This window comes from Gavia stellata, chromosome 8 (genome assembly GCF_030936135.1).
Source record: "Gavia stellata isolate bGavSte3 chromosome 8, bGavSte3.hap2, whole genome shotgun sequence".
Taxonomy (NCBI): Eukaryota; Metazoa; Chordata; class Aves; order Gaviiformes; family Gaviidae; genus Gavia; species Gavia stellata.
The window spans coordinates 31,105,662-31,121,975 of NC_082601.1; the positions used below are offsets into that span (position 1 = coordinate 31,105,662).

Consider the following 16,314-nt stretch of genomic DNA (forward strand, 5'->3'; position numbering starts at 1 on the left):
ATTAACATAAGCTTTCTCTTGTTACAAGTATTTCATTATTTTTCTGTAGTGTTAAATGCTAGCACAAAGAAAGGTGGCAGCAAAAAAAATACTTTCTCGTTGTTTTCACAAATACTGCAAAAGTAACGAAGCTATAAATTTCTGTTTCAGTGGCCATGAGATTTTGCAAATGTATAAAAGTTTTATAAGCCCATTTGGGAGTACCTCACATTGAGCCTAAATGTAAGATACTTGAAAATTTCAAGTCCAAGTTCAGTTCTAGTTCATATGCTGATAACACACATCATTGGTATGAGTAAAAGTAAGTAAACAGGTGCTCCAAAAAAGAAAAGAAAGATTACTGTGCTTAGAACTATGTCAGCTTGGAATAGAAAGTCTGTGCGACCTGAATCTTAACAATACAGCTCATGCATCTCAGATTTTGAACACACTAATGGCATGCAAAAGCTTCAGATTTTCAGTAGAACATAGTTATTTCCAAGAACTTCTTTTCAGTGACAGGTATTTGAAACCACCTTAACAATATGTTGATTATACATTTTTTTTTGTTAACTGGTATTTCTTATTTTGCATTATTCCTTAATAGAAAGTATCACAGATAATGAGCAAAACTGCAGCAAACCTTTCAGCAAACATAATCCAGGGCCTAATTTCAAGTATTTCTGCTTATTTTAAGAATTACTAGAAGTCACAGTGCCTCTTAATTGCTTTTGTTTGAAAATACTATAGCTGTTGAAAAGCAATAGTTCTAACAGTAAAGACTTACTTATGAGCTTTTTAACTTATGAAACTGTATTTAATTTTCTTAAAAGTTATGTCAGTATAGAAGCTGGACCAGTATTCAGAAACAAGTAATTTTTTTTTTTTTTTTTCTACAGAAAGAGACCACAGCAAAGTAACTCCACTGGAACATGTGGTTGTTTAAATCAATTTACACCGACTTTGTTATTAATATCCAAGTTCATTTTTACTGAGAGTACATGACACTGTTGTTTCAAAAGAAGCTTGCAAATACTAGCAGTTAAGCTGCCTGTAATTTTCTGCAGTGTTTTTTTTTTAAAAAAAAAAAAGAGTTTTAATGTTTATTCAGAGGTCTGTAATTAAAATATGTACAACTTCATGTGTGTTCTCACTTATTTGACTTGGTTTTTACATGTACTGTTAGTCAAAAGTTACTTGTAGATGGTATATATTTGAGAACAGTGAACAGTTGTAGTGGTTAAGAACTAAGAACATGGGGTTCATGTGAAAATAGTATCTTCTCCAAAAGTGCATAATTAAGTTATTAATATTTTTATGATCAGAGTAATTTTCTAGTTTAGACAGCTATTTTCTTACCTAATGACTGACATAAATATGAATCTTCTTTCCTGCAGTAACAAGAAGCTGGTGAAAATAGAAGTACAAGAATTACAGAAATAAATGAAGACAGATAGGGTAAGTTTATTGAAAGGTTTTTAATATTAAGTTTCACGTATTAGGTTTTGAAATCTAGAGCTCTCTTCACAGCATGATAAGTAGAATCAACTTTTTTGTTAATACTTTAATGTGGTCATTTTCAAGACTTTGTAGTGAAGCTGCTGGCAAGGTAGTAGTATTCCCAAGGTTGGTTGCAGACCAGCTCAGCTATGGAAGACCTGAAGACATAATGTGGAATGTTGTTTATGGTGAAAATTTAAAATATATCCATTCAATATCTATTTATACATTTTTACTACAGTCAGAACTCACATCAGTAAAGTACTAGTGGCTTTGGGACTGGGACACAACCTTTGATAAAACATGATGAGAATATGCAGCTTTTTTTTAAAAGAAGCTGCTTTTGTTCAGCTTGAGTTGCCTGGTACAGTATGAGAGATGAGAACTTACTGAATTGTAAGGAGAAGAAAGGTAGTTCTTCATCTGACTTAGATAAATTCACTAGGATCCTAGGGGGTTTATTAGGTTCTTGTTATGGCTGAATCTATCCCTGGAATTTAACTGTGGCTTGTGGAGAGACTTGTTTGCCAGCAGCAGTGCCAGTGAAGCTTAATGCATGCTGCCTGTTCTTTTAAAAAAACAGTATTAGTTTCTGGTAAGTTCTGGTGGTGAAGAGGAATACAGTATAATTAAAAATATGTACAGTAACTTTAGATTATTTAATACAATTCTTCAAAATTAACCCGTACCTGTTCAGCTTGAGACTTACTTTGCATAGTAAGAGGTCCTCAGATTAATTGCTAAAATGACAAAACAATAAATGGAGATGCAAAAGCACAAATTTGTACTAAGAATGTAGACAAATTCAAGAGCATGAGTAACATTTTCAAGTAGCTTAACTTCTTTGGGAAACACGCAGTATTAAAACTGCATGAAAAATGATGCATAGCTAACTTTTGGCAAGTATGACAGCATGTCAAGTGAGAAAAATGCCTTTTGGGATGTGCAAAAAGAAGTATTTGCATAAACAACTCATTTGTGCAGTTTCAAATTTGAATTGGAAGTGGAGGATTTCTCCTTACTAAAATAATTTGGGTGATAATGAAAAGACAAATAGATCGTTTAAGTAAGGTCACAGACAAAACACAAGCCTGAATTCAGAAAGGCATATGGACTGCAGCAATATGAGCTAGAGTAAGATTACAGCAGGAACTCTCTTGTTAAGAAATATTTTTGAAAGAGGGAGATAAGCATTCAGCCATTCTCTATATACAGTTTTCCTTACGGTCAGGAACCGAGGTATGCTGCACTTCATGATGCCAACAGAGGAAGTAGTTCATGAAATATGGCCACTTCAATGGCATTTTCAAGTATACCTTGTCTAATTGTATTTTAACCATACAAACTAAAGCAGCAAATACAAATCACATTTTTCTTCTTTGAAGCACAGGAGAGGTATGATTGTTTGGTATTTATTTAGAATACCCAGTCTGTATCATCTTGATTTGCAGTAATATGTCCAAGTTCAGTCCCAACTGCTGTTGAGGGCAGTGCCAAGAACTCTGATCTGTTATTTTGAATAGGAGGTGGTAATAGAGACAGTAGTGAATTCTGTGTTTGTTCTTTTATCTAGAAAGAAGAAAAGTTAAAACAGGGCTACACATAGAAGTCTACATAACCTTGCATCTGAAATCAGAGCCATGTTCTTGCATGTTACAATATCGGAGATAACAGGATGAGGGGTTTAGCTTTCCTCACTCTAAAGTAAGTTGAATTAGTTTTTTAAGACTAATTATATTAGCTATGCAGTTGTTCTGCTTTAAATTAAGAATATTAACTGTTATTCTTACTTGTTAGGCTGACTTTAGTTAAGTTAAACCAACTTTATCAAAGAGGAAATGGATTACTCTTATGCTTCCTATACTCTATCAATACCATTTTGTTAAAAAAAAAAAGTACTCTGAAGCAGATACACTGTTACAGGATGTTTTTTGGCTCCAGCTAACTTAATTATTTTATAATCCAAATCTTAATATTTTGTGGCTTATTTAGGTTATAGCTGTGTCATTTAACAAAATGTAGTAAACTCACCTGTTTGAAGAACGTATGCGAAAGCAAACTGCTTGCTGATGGCCTGGATCATAAAATGAACAATATAATTATGTTTTGGAAAGTAAAATACTGCTTTTGGAAAATGGGCCAGAGTGACAAATCAATTTAAGCCCTGTGGTTTTTCATCCACAAGACAAACGTAAAGCATGAGAAAAGCAGCACAGAATTCCCACATTCTATGCCTCGATTTGTAGTGAAGGTACTACAAAAGAAATCTATTTTTAAAGGCTTTTTTACTTTTCTATTTAACAAGGAATTTAATGCCTCATTCAGAAGAGACATAGTACTGAAAACATATACTTCAGATTTCTGTTTTTTTCTTGGACAAAGTGCATGATTAAAAATTACTTGTTAAAGTACATTCATATTACAAGAAATTCAGGGATCAAATGACTTTAAAAGCATGATTCCTTTATCAGACAAGATAATTCTTAAATTATAAAACCAAAAGGTAAAGTGTAGTGTTTCGCATAGTATTTCTGGTCTGAAATTCTGACTTTAATAGTATTCAGCTGATTACTGTATCCTAAACTGTGGGCTATACTTGGTCTTAGATTGAAGTGACAGAAAATTAGCTTTCACCAGAAGGTTACCTTTTCTCAGGGTCCTTTTGCAAGCAAAGTTCTACCAAGTTGTGGAAAGCAGGTGAAAACGGTTTGGAAAAGGGAATTTGTAGTCTTTCACTGGTCATTGTACGTGTCATGCTCTCACCAATTCCAGAATCAACACCTGATCGGGAATTCTTCATCCTGGATTCCCCACGGGGAAAGGTATTTATATCCCAAGGACAATACGTGGGACCTTTTAGCTTTTGCAGCAGCATCTAGTTAGAAAGGAATAGCAGTGTAAGAGTCCAACAGCTATCCAGACCTATTCAGGCTAAGTTGTGAAACTCCAGGAATGGAAGGACTATTTGATCTAGAAAGAAGCATGCATATTTGAAGTAACAAAAAGCAGCCACCATTTCAGCAGTAATAGCATTGGTTACTCCAAGTAAAACAAAAAAAAGCTCAGAGTGTTTTGAAGTAGAAATGGAGTTTAGCATCATACCTGAGTGCGAGGCATATCTTGAAAAGGAACGTGTCCATTGGCTAATTCACATGCTGTAATTCCCACACTGTAAATGTCAGACTTCATGTTATACCCAGACAAATCCTGTGAGAGAAAAAACTCTACTGGAGCGCTGATGCCATCGAGCAGTGCCGACAAAAATACAAGTGTCTGTTTCAGGACAAGATTCTAATACCCTGTAATCTACACACGATTGAGGCAATTAAGTTGTGAAACCTCAGGCTTTGTTCAGAAATCTGATGGTTGTACTGAAGACAAGTTTTAGGATCTGCAGTAGTTTCCAGGAAGGTCAGGTAAAGAGACTTAGTATAGCACCACCTTACCAACAGCTTTAAAACTGGTTCTCTTTAGGAGAATTACAAATTCAGTACATCTACGTCTTTTTAAAAGTTGCAGTTCAAACAGCTTACATTGCACTTCTACAAGCAGACTTAAGTTAGAAGTTGAGTACTTCCAGTAACTTTGAATAGGAAAAATGAAGTGTAATTTATACTAACCTGTCTCAGTAGTTCAGGACTCAGCCAAGGAAGCACGGATGTACTAAATTGGGGGAAATCATATACCACCTTTGATTTTTGTCCATTTTTAACTAAACTGTAGAGATTGCTTAAGCCAGAGAGAGAAACCAGCCCATCCCCTGAAATCAGAATGTGGCTAGCTTTAATATTCCTGTAACATAAAGTGGTAAATTTTAGTTATAAGAATTACTCAAAGCACTACTAGAGTAGAAAGGCTTTCATATTTCATTAACTTATAGTGAGATGTTAGTGTGCTGTTCTATTTAGCAGATTATTTTTATGGAAGTTCTTCACTCAGTACGAGCTGTCTTTTTAATACTGCACCAAAAGAAAGGAGAGATGATCAGCAAAAGTGCCAGAAACAGAAACTGGAGAAGGGCCCTCCTTCCTTGCAAAGGGTGTAAAGTAAGGAAGCCCCTTCTATAGCTCTGATTCTCCCACTTCAAAGAGACAAAGCCAGACAGATGTGTAATCCCTGTAACAATTGGCTTTAAATAATGTATGAATACTATTCTTGTTAAGCTTCTACAAACTTGGTTCTGCTGTGCTACTGAAAAAAATTGCTTCTGCACTGTCTGACATGAGAAAGTATACAGAAGAAGGAAGGAGACAACACTTAAGCTGAAAATGAGTTTTGACATGAAACTAAATTCTTGAACTGGAAGCTGTAATCTGATTCTTACCTATTGACATTCTCCTACCTGTGAATGTAGCCGTTCTGGTGCATGTAATTTAATCCTCTGATTGCACCAAATAGTATGTACCCTATCAAAGCTTCACTCATTCCTTCAGGAAAGTAAGTCTTCAGCAGGTGTCTAGCTGAACCTGGAAGTGAAAAAAAACCTAGCTAAGCCTAACAAGTCTTGTTAAACTACTTGTCTATGCTTGCTTCACTGTATACATTGATGAAGAGTGGCATACTCATCTTTATATTGACTATGGTACATCAAGAACAGTTACATGGATGCAACTGATGCATCCGTCAGGCAAAGATCACACTCAAGGCATGCTTCTGTTAACTGAAAGTCTATGCCAGACCTGTATTCAATCCAGACAAGTTTTCTGTTGGCAAAATTCAAAGTTTTATAAAGTCAAATACATCTCCCAATTATCATTCCCCACATGGTGGGTGTTAGGACTAAGGGCAATTTAATACAGTTCAAATACCAGTCTTCACTGGGAAGGAAGATTATGTACAGAAGACTTCTCTAAACAAAAGGTTTGGGAAAGTTTGTTTTTTTCTACAAGATGGGAGATGCTTGAAGAAAAACCTGTCATGGACCATGTGGTCCAAATTGTATCAGCCCTTTTTCAAACTCCAAAATTGCAGTTAACAGTTCTTACCATAGGCCATGAACGGGGAGATGACCCAAAGCCAGCTACCAGCTGTAAACACTGTCCAAAGCGTCATTATGTTGGGATGCTGGAAAAAGTGGGATAAAACCACCTCATTCTATGGAATTAAATGAAAGTGGATGTGTTAACCACAAGACAACAGTCTTACTAAGAGCATTAACTACATCAGTAATCCATAGAAAGAACTGTTCCCTGTGTGCATTTATACAGTTGCAGGTGATGTGCACAGCCTGCAATAGAAATGTAAATAACTTGCCTATATAATTGCATTTGTCGGAAGTAAATCTAGTTTGCTCATAGTCTGAAGTTTTGGTGTTAAATACGGAGTACAGAATATATTTCAAAGAAGAAGTTGTACAATTACAGAATTATTTCTAAAACATCTGTCCAGTTTTCTTCAGAAAGCAACTCTCAAATTTACACATGCCTTGTGTTTATATTCCACTCCTTTGAAGGAAAAATTTGACTGAAATGACCCAGTACAAACGCAAAGACTACCTCTGTTTAGTAACCTCATATGTATTCATCACTATCTCCAGACTTGTGCAGAAATGCTGTTGCTTTACCTGTAAGGCTTTCAAATGCTCTTCAGAGCAGTTTTCTAGGTCTGTGATCCTTACAGCAACTTGCATCCCTGTAGGTGTATGCCGTGCAAGGTAGACTGAAGTTAAGTTGTTGAACCTCCTTCCTGAAACCAGAAGTGGCTACCTTAACATTGGAAAATATAATACTCCACCACATAATTTCTTTCATATTTAGAGGTAATTTTACAGTTCTAAAATTGCAATTGATAGCAGTATGACCTTTTCTTTAAGAATGTCAAGAACTTAAGTAGTTGCAGCAAAATATATCCAGCAAATTAGTTAAATTAGTTAAAGCATGGCTCTGCTATTTTTAGAACAACTAAAAATGTTTAAACATTTGTCAGTATCAGTTATACATCTAAATGAACAACACTTTTAGCATGCATATTCACATAAACATATGCATGCACAGTAGGATTCAGGGCAGCCATCCTTAGGAGAATCAACTTGAGTATCCAACTGACAAGACATGATGTTACTTGATGTTGTATTGTCCGCATACCACAGATTTAGAAAAGTGACATGCACAAACATCAAGAAAAGAATTCGGGTAATTGTTGATTTGTCTCATATTTTAAAATATGTCATTACTGAAACATGAGCAATGTTCTGCATTTTTCTCAACAAAGGAGACAAGAATAGTTCTAGTTGGCTGATAATACATTTTCCAAACTTAATATCTACTGCAGTTAGCAATAACCTATTGAGAGCATGCATCTGCAGGAATAAGAAATATTTTAAGGTACACTTATGTTACCTATTTCCAGCTGGAGTTCATAGTGAGAGACATTAGAAGAGCAAAATACCATTTCATTCCTTCCTGTAGATGGGGCAATCCAGGCTAGATCAGAATCGGCCTAACAGTGAGGAAAAACAGTTGCAAAATTACTATGTAATTTTTAAACATTTACATGTTTAAAATTAACACAGAAATATCATTAATTAGAATGCTAAGATCAAGTACTCAAGTGAGAACATTCAAGCTGGTGCTTTTACCATTACACTGAGACTTAGTTTTATGAGCTACTGTTTGTTTTGTTTTTAAACTGGTAAAAGATTAAGAGTAACACTTAGTCACCTATAGTCTTCTTCCAAAGTGGAAGCCCTGAAGTACTCTGGTTATTTTTTCTGTTAACATTTTAAGAAGTACCTCCTAATGAGATTATTTTTAATATGTACCAGCTTCATATTTAATGTTGGCAGTTAATGTTTCTATTTTATTCTTACCAGGCATTCATGGATGCTGCTCTGAGACAGCTCTTCTGGTCTGATTGATTCAACTGGTGTACGGAGAATACAGGAACAGTCCTTGGGAACAGAAACATATGAATGTTAGTGGAGTTGCTGCAATTTATTAAACGTGGCAGTGGGAAAACATCAGTAGTAGCCCCTATAAGCAAGAGTTCAGAAAGTTTTCTGCTACAAGTCAGTCAAGCAAGAGGTTAAGAAGCAGCATAGAGCACATACATGGCAGACCTAGAGGGAAGAGATACTCAGAATCACTGTGGTTGGAAAAGACCTGTAAGACCATGAAGTCCAAAACTCCTTCACCAACAGTTGATACAACAAAGTTTAAACATCTCAGCACTGTGGAAATCCCCTCAAGCAAGACATTTCTCCAGAACCTTTTTCACATTAAGGTAAGACTGGGCAACAAGGTACAACTGCCAAAGATTTTTAAATACAAACTTACCAAACAAGACATGGAACCGCTTTAGTTGAGGGGAGAAGTCATATACACCCATTTATCCTAGAAAAATTAAAGTAGCAATGTAAGATCGTACATAAACCCATGATAAATGTAAGTCTCTTTAATTACAACTGTGAGGCATTCCTCTCAGTTAACAAACACACAAAAATCCCAAAACTACAGCTCTGGGAAAGCCTGCTTCTATTGAGCCTTTAAGGAGCATACGGATTTCAAACTCCACACTGAATATATGCAATATACATTGCAACTCAAGTTTTTGATTCATGGGTTTAGAGATCTTATTACCACTTCTGAACAATTTAATTGCAAGTTAACTGCGTAAGTGCAGAAAGTAAAAAGGAATGGATTCATGAATCCCTGGCAGTTCGTAGGAAAGAAAAATAATTGTTGTTTCAAAGGAGCACAGCTGTGCTAGTCAGATCTCAGCTCAGCTGTGTGCAGCTGAACTAGCTCACAAAAAAACAAGCCAGAAGCAACTGCACTTTATATTTCACAAGTGAGAGAGGACATACCACTCTGAGGGACTTGAGTAAAAAAAAAGGAGGGGAACCAACTCAGATAATTTTCATTTAACTTAGGCTACAGAATCGGCATTCAAACTCCCTCACAGATCAGAGCAGCCACTCTGAAAGTCTTTCAGCAGACCTACCTTCTGTCTGATGCTTTGAAAGCTTACACAGTGAGGAGAGGGGTATGACTATGTCTAATAAGCATATCAAAACTTCTGAAGTGTAGAGTGGGACTAGCTAATTTACTTCAGCTACAAGCAAGTCTTCTACCATGATGAATCCTACTTCATGGCTGACACAAAGTCAGCTACAGGAAGTAGTTCCATGTTAATATGTAATTACTGCTTGAAAGTTAACTTCAAAAAGGTGAGGTACAGTATCAGAAACTGATTTTTTTGTTTATCAAGGAGTTAAGCTTGATTATATCCCACATTTAAATTATGTATGCTATTTAATCAAGGTAATACTCTTGAAAAGCTAACAAGCTCCCACCACGCCATCCACTGCCAAATATCCAAGCGACTCCTAATCCTTTAATATTTTTACCCTGAAATCTGCTTAAAGAAATATTGTAATTCCTTATTAAAGATGAAAAATGGAGACAAAAGGAGATCCTTAGTAGGTATGTGGCGCCTTCAGAGGATCAAGGCTTGACTTACCCAACTTCACCAAGGAAGTCTGTGGCAGAGTAGGAAAAAAAATGCAGGTGCTTCAAGATACTGGCCAGCACTGTAATGGCTACAGCATGCTTCTCCTACCTGGAAAGAAGATATCTCATTCCATTATACAAGATAATTTATTCTGTTGCTCGGAATATGAAACCGCAGAAGTTAAGCTGAAGAATAAAGTCTTAATAACTAGGCTACACTAAAGTCAAACCATTGTAGAATTTGTTCGAAGGGGTATGGCCAGCCAATAGAAACATCCATGATCCACATTTGTTCAAATAATGTTACATTTGTAAAATTTTTATTTTTGTTTTTCTTATGTAGTTTAACATTGCTTTCATTTTCAGTACGGTTTTGTATCATGTCCTTACATAAACCTTTTCCCTCTTTCTACATTTTTCTTTCAGTATTGCAGGCTTTTTTTTTTTTTTACTGCAGATAGTGACAGTATTGCACAGCTGAACTGACACATTCATCCCAGCTTGGCCAAAACTTCAGATGCAGCGAGCAACGCAGGGGAGAAAGAAAAACGTGCCTGTGAACCGGGGGACTGCGGAGGCTCTGGAGCCCAAAGCCCAGGTACCGCGAACGCACGTTACTCCGGTTCTGCTGGCGCTGGGCTGCAGCTCCTACTGCAGGGTTTGGAGTGACCGAGGCAGCTCTCGATCCTGTATCTCCAGTTAAGTGATCGTCCCTGACAAAAGTAACGGAACGTCAGGAAAGGACGCCCCGCAGGCTCTCCCAGGAGAGCTGCTCACTTGCTCCCTTAGACTCGTACCTTGCCTTCCCCGCGGCGCCCCCGCCTCCTCCCGCGCCAGGCAGCAGTTTAACGGCGCCCCCGCCTCCCTCCGGCCCCCCGCGGAGGCCGGGACAGGGCTGCGCCCCTGCCAGCGCGGCTGCCCCGCGCCGCTCCCCACAGCCGCCTCCCGCGCTCGGCGTGCGCCGCTCCCCCCTCTCCGGCCCGTCCGGCTTCCCCCGCAGCGGGGCTGAGGGCGCGGCCGGCCCGGGGCCCCGGCGTCCTCGCCGCGGCCGGGAAGCCCTGCAAGGAGGCAGCACCCGCTCCTACCCGCCGCCGCCTGAGATCACGGTCAGGGGCCGGCGCGACCGCCGAGCCGCCAGCCCAGAACCCCGCCCCGCTCCCAGCCCCTCGCGAGCCGCAGGGGGTGGGTGGCGGGGGCCGCCCGCACCAGGCTGCCCGGCGCATTGTGGGGCTTGTCGTTTGCGCCGGGAGGCGGCCGCGCCGCCGCGCGCGGCGAGCCGGGGGCTGTAGTTCTGGGGCGGGAGGCGGGCGGAAGCCATCAGGGCCCTTCCTCAGTCGCCGCTTTATTGCATGAGGGGCTGTCGCCCGTCGGCCTCGAGCGGCGGTGGGGAGGAGGAGCACCGGAGGAAGCGCGGGGCGGGTAAGAGGTGCTCGGCGCTGATTCGGGGTGGCTCTCTCGCCTCAGGGGCAATTTAGCGAGCGAGCTCCCCCCTGCCTGCCCCTTCGCGTTAACCCCGTCAGGGCGGCGTCCTCCCGCCCCTCTCCCTTGGGGCCGTTCCCCGCCGAGCCGCGGCGCCACTCAGGCTTTCCTGGGGCACCCGCTGTTCCTGGCGCAGGCTGCTGAGGTACAGCGGGCCGCGGTGGGCATGTGGCGGCTCCCGTGCGGTTCGTTGGCGTAGGAGCACGGGGTCTGAGCGGGAGGCAGCGTCCCGGGCCGGCCGGCCGTGCGGCGCTGGGGAAGCTGTGCAGTCCCGTGTGGCGTACCCTCCGGGGAGGGGAGGCAAATAAAGAATTCCCGTTCCTTTCTTGTGTTGCAGCTGACAGAATTGTTTTCACGGTGGTAATGTAGATAGATATTATGTTAAGCTTTATCAGTTCAATATCTGTGCTTAGATTGCAGTCAGATACTAGACTCTGGCTGCGAATGGTGGCTGTGACTTGCAGGGGCGGTGGCTGGTGTGACCTTCAGCGTGCTCGGGAGTTCCTTCCTGCCTTAGAAGTACCCATAATCGTATGGGCTCTCCTTGGAGGTTTATGTCACTGTTTATAGAAGGCAAGGCTTGATGCCATTTTAGTTGTGGTCCTGCTTACGTATGGATCTGAGGGCAAGGAGATTTTGGCTTCTGTAAACTTTTTAATCACATTGTTACATTCTGATCAGCTGATTAAACTGTAGTAAGAGTGTCTGTCAGTAAATGTCTTTTATTCTGTCAGCCATCCTAGTGAAAAAGTGTTATGTGGAGTTGCATCCTTCTATTTTTTTTTTATGCAATCTTCAGCTGTAGGCTGTTGCATACATGCTTATGTTTTGGTTATGTTTCAGAGTTATTGTTGACTGATTGTGAGAATCTGATGCAAATACTCAATATACTAGTAAATAACTTTTCACATGACATTACAAGGCAACATAGCCAAATTTTAGGTTTGTTTTCAGATAGTTATTACCTTTCAAAAGATGTATTTCTGAGTAAAAATAGGTAGACTTCTTTTTAATTACACTTCTAACACTGAAGGTAAATTGAAAAAAGATTGATTTCCAATACCTGAAATTTGTCAACTCTCTAGTGATGGTGTCATCTATTAGAACTGTATCACTTTATCAAATTTCTGTTATGAGTATCTGAAAATACAACTTAAAGAGTAGAGTGTTGGAAAATTACAGGCTCTTCTGATGGTGGTTTGCCTCTAATAGTGGGCTTGCTGGGATGAATATTGTGCAGTAGGAGTGCTGTCTTTCAGGAAGGATAAATGTGATTCATTGATTAGTTTTCCAAGAAGGCACAAAAATAGCATCTTCAGGGAGATGGTTACAAAAGACATGGCAGATCCTTTTGTCTAGTTAGATTGCTAGTGATACTCTGGTGACTGAGTCATATAGATCAGTCTGTTGTATTCTAATAAATACAGAATTGTAACTGTTAAAATGCTGAGCACTGCCTGGGGTGTATATTAAGAAACTTAAACCAGTTTCTTGGGTGAATTCAGCTATGCATTAACTGAAAGCATTAGTGATTTCAGTTAACTTAAATATTACTTAAGTTCACTTCAAGTATGCTTTATAGAGAACAAGCTTCAATTTTAAAAGAAGCCTCTAACAACTTTTATAATTAAATATGAGTGCAGCGCTTGCCTCAAGAGCATATATCACATTTTTGTACTCTCTAATCAACAGATACTGGATTCATGACAGTTCTTTTTTTCTCTGAAAAAAGAGATTGATTCCCCTGTGATCATAACATTACTATGTGTATACATTATTTCTTTGAGGTAGACTTTTTTCTTCTGAAAGAAGAAAACCTGCAAGGAATAATGTATATACGTAGTAATGTTATGATTGTGCATTTACAGAAGAGAATTAGGAATTAATAAAACATGATATGGGTATTTCATGTAGGTAGCATTCATAGTTTCAGATGAAGTTAGACTTCAGTTAAGCATGTGGTATTTTTACACTGTGTGCTAAGGGTGATATAGACAACCTCCAAGCATGTAGGACTTTGAAAAAAATCTTACTATCAAACTGTGTTATTCAACAGTATACATGTATACATATATATAAATCATATATACATGTACTTAACAGGTAGTTTTGCCACTTAGAGAGAATACGGTTTATTCCAAATGACTGACAAGGGGCAAAAGTGAGTCTGGCTTGGCGTAGCACTGAATAAAAAGGATGAGGGAACCGCTGTGGCCAGCTTCATGACCCTTGATATTCGTCATCTTCTGAGAGGTGTTCTCCAGCTTCCCCTCTGACACCTTATCCCCACCCCAAGTTAAAACAATGTAGGAGATATGTGTGGGGTTTTGGTTTTGTTTTGTTTCTTACAGTTCCTTTCTTATACCATACTATTTATGGTTGAAGGTCTGTTGCAGGTTTGCTTATGATTATTACACTTGTTATTAGGATTGTGTTAGTGTACTCTTTTAAATGATTTTTTTTTCCTTACATGAGAGAAACACAAGGACTAAGTAGGTTTCTGTAGGGATAGTAATGACTGAAAAACACAGGTGTTAGGCACACAGGAAGTGTTAGTTGTGATAGACAAAGTTCGTGTTCACATAGATTTGTTTTTCAGTATATAGTCCTTTGTCCTTCATCTCATACTATATAGTGTTGAAGGATTTGGCCTCTGCCTCTGAGCACGAGTCCCAGGAATGCTTTGGCAGCAATTCAGCGTGGTCATGTTTGCTATAAGAATAGAACTGTTTCATTAACCTTGAAATGCAAAATATGTTTATTCTTATTAGCTGGTTTGACACCATTCTAATTTTAGTAATGAAAAAAGTACTGTGTTCATGACTTGATGCAATTTTTTTTTTTGATTGCGTATTTACATAGGAGTAAAATTTGGCATCCCAGAATAATTGACTCCTTCAGTTGGCTTCCTTTTGGAAAATGGATGTTGCCTTCTCTCTTAATCAAGTTAGAATCTTTGTTGTTGAAATTTTGTTTGTGTTAGTTGTGGCCTGATGTCTTGCATCCTGTAATTGTACAGAGGAGCAGATCTAGTTTAGTCTTTCCAAGTGCTTGTGAGGAGTCAACCGCTCTCAACAAATGGAAGACAGCAGGAATAACAGGATATTTATGTTTGAGTTTGGATGTTGTCAAAACATATGCCAATATTTTGGATATGTTTTTAACTTTTTATGCACAAAGAAATTAACACATACGTTTGTTTGTCTATGGTTCCAGTTGTAAAAGCAACTCATCTCACCTTTTTGATTATTCAAATTTGAATTAGAGTTCTCTAGTGGTAGAATGTGTTCAGAATTACATTCTGAAGTAAGACGACACAACTGTCTTTTTGTATCCATCTTGAATTATTCAAAGTGGTAGTTACAAAGAGAAGACAATTTTTATATTTTATAGCTATTTCAACTTTTCTAAGGCTTTAATCAGTATTGCTTTTGCAAGTTAACTTTAGCTAAGATCTTCTGACTCATTGAAGGAAAAATTAATAAAATCTTCTGTCATGTGGTCAGGAGAACTAATTTTTGTCTCTTTGCTACTGAGATCAAATCATGCATTGAAATATCAGTGCTCTAATGGAATATGTGGTTCCTATTCTTTTAGTTTTTCTTTTTTTAACCTATATGCTATGGTATCTTACCATTTAGTAGACAAGTTATGTGTATTTCTCGTAATGCTTTTAAAATGTTTTTCCATCCCTTCTTATTTTTTTGTTGGTTATGCTTTAATTTTTGTACAGTTTTCATTGGGAGTTTTGTCAGGTCGTCTTATAACATTGGTGAACAATAAGACTGTTGCTTGGGTCATAAGTGATACCTCTCCACGCTTTTTAAAATGCTTCCTGGTATGAATGGCCTCCAGCTTTGACTTTCTTTTTGAGTTTCTTTTCCTTTTCCCATGCACAGATGATCTAGCAAATCTCAGAGCAACTTGGATTCTCTGGGGCAGATGCAAAAGGCCTAAGACTAGTTCTGACTTCTACAAGACATCTTTTTCTTAAGCATGCTATAGGTACTGCTGTTTTTAGCTTACTGTTTCAAGCCGTGTGATAGTTGAAATGTGAAACACACATGATGGAGTAAAATTTAGTTCAGAGAGCACAGAAGTACACAGATTGAGATAGGGAGGTAGGTATGTATATAAAATGTTGTCTGATACTTCCATTTCTCTTGAGCCTGCCTTGAAGAATGCCTCCTGAGAATATCACTCCTGCATATAGGCCATTCTCCAATATTTGAATTCTTCTTGGTTTTCCCATGTTCAATTAACATGTTTGTTAAAGACTCAAACATCAGTGGGAAATTGGCATATGAGGGAGCAGGGGGACAAAACTGATAAGAAGTACATCTGTGTGGAATAAATATAGTAAATTGACAGCGGAAATAATCTTTATTTATAAAGATTAAAAATAATGCCAGAGAAGGTTTTCTGGCTTCTGTTTTGGACGTGTCTGTCTTCATGATTTAACCATTTTAATTTCTAGACCATCTTTTTATAGCATGGTCATGTATTTTAAAGTCTTGTTATAAATTTTGTGGGTTTTATCAAAATGTATTCAATTATAGTTGTAACTTGCAGAAGGAAGTTGTAACTTGCACTTAGGAAAGAGTATTATAGCTGCAAAGTAAAAGTGTCATGGAGTCACTTTCGAGGTGGTACTGCACAGTGCACTAGCTGATTGAATTTCCAGAGAAGTTACCCCATGGCACTAAACTAAAGCTATGAGACGCATTGGAAATGTGAGCATTAACTTTTATGGTGTTTGCTTATCTAGCAAACTTCTCAAAGGTTTTACAAATGACGTTGCCCTTTCAATTCAATAGCTTGATGTTGGCCTGTTGCTCTAGAAAACTTTGAGCCAAACGATTTTTTTCTTTTTCTTTTTTTTCCCCCTTTGGCTGAACTGAGATTG

The 16,314-nt window shown here is 38.5% G+C and overlaps 1 protein-coding gene across 1 annotated transcript; it reads right to left on the bottom strand.

Annotated features, from left to right (window-relative positions):
* Positions 1-1,471: 1,471 nt before the first annotated feature.
* Positions 1,472-10,020, bottom strand: STRADB (STE20 related adaptor beta). Its single transcript, XM_009819371.2, has 12 exons — positions 9,940-10,020; positions 8,754-8,810; positions 8,288-8,368; positions 7,818-7,917; positions 7,043-7,164; positions 6,465-6,573; positions 5,822-5,945; positions 5,100-5,271; positions 4,582-4,686; positions 4,125-4,354; positions 3,511-3,553; positions 1,472-3,048 (listed from the first exon to the last, which is right to left on the bottom strand). Exons 2-12 carry the CDS (start codon positions 8,763-8,765, stop codon positions 2,896-2,898), a joined length of 1,251 nt encoding a protein of 416 aa, XP_009817673.1. The 5' UTR covers positions 8,766-8,810; positions 9,940-10,020; the 3' UTR covers positions 1,472-2,895.
* Positions 10,021-16,314: the final 6,294 nt, after the last annotated feature.

Excerpts from the sequence above, each read along its gene's own strand:
- STRADB (XM_009819371.2), bottom strand. Across the intron at positions 7,918-8,287 it reads GCAGCATCCATGAATGCCTG|GCCGATTCTGATCTAGCCTG; the intron begins GTAAGAATAAAA and ends CCTCACTGTTAG. Across the intron at positions 4,687-5,099 it reads GTCCTGAACTACTGAGACAG|GATTTGTCTGGGTATAACAT; the intron begins GTTAGTATAAAT and ends TTTCTCTCACAG.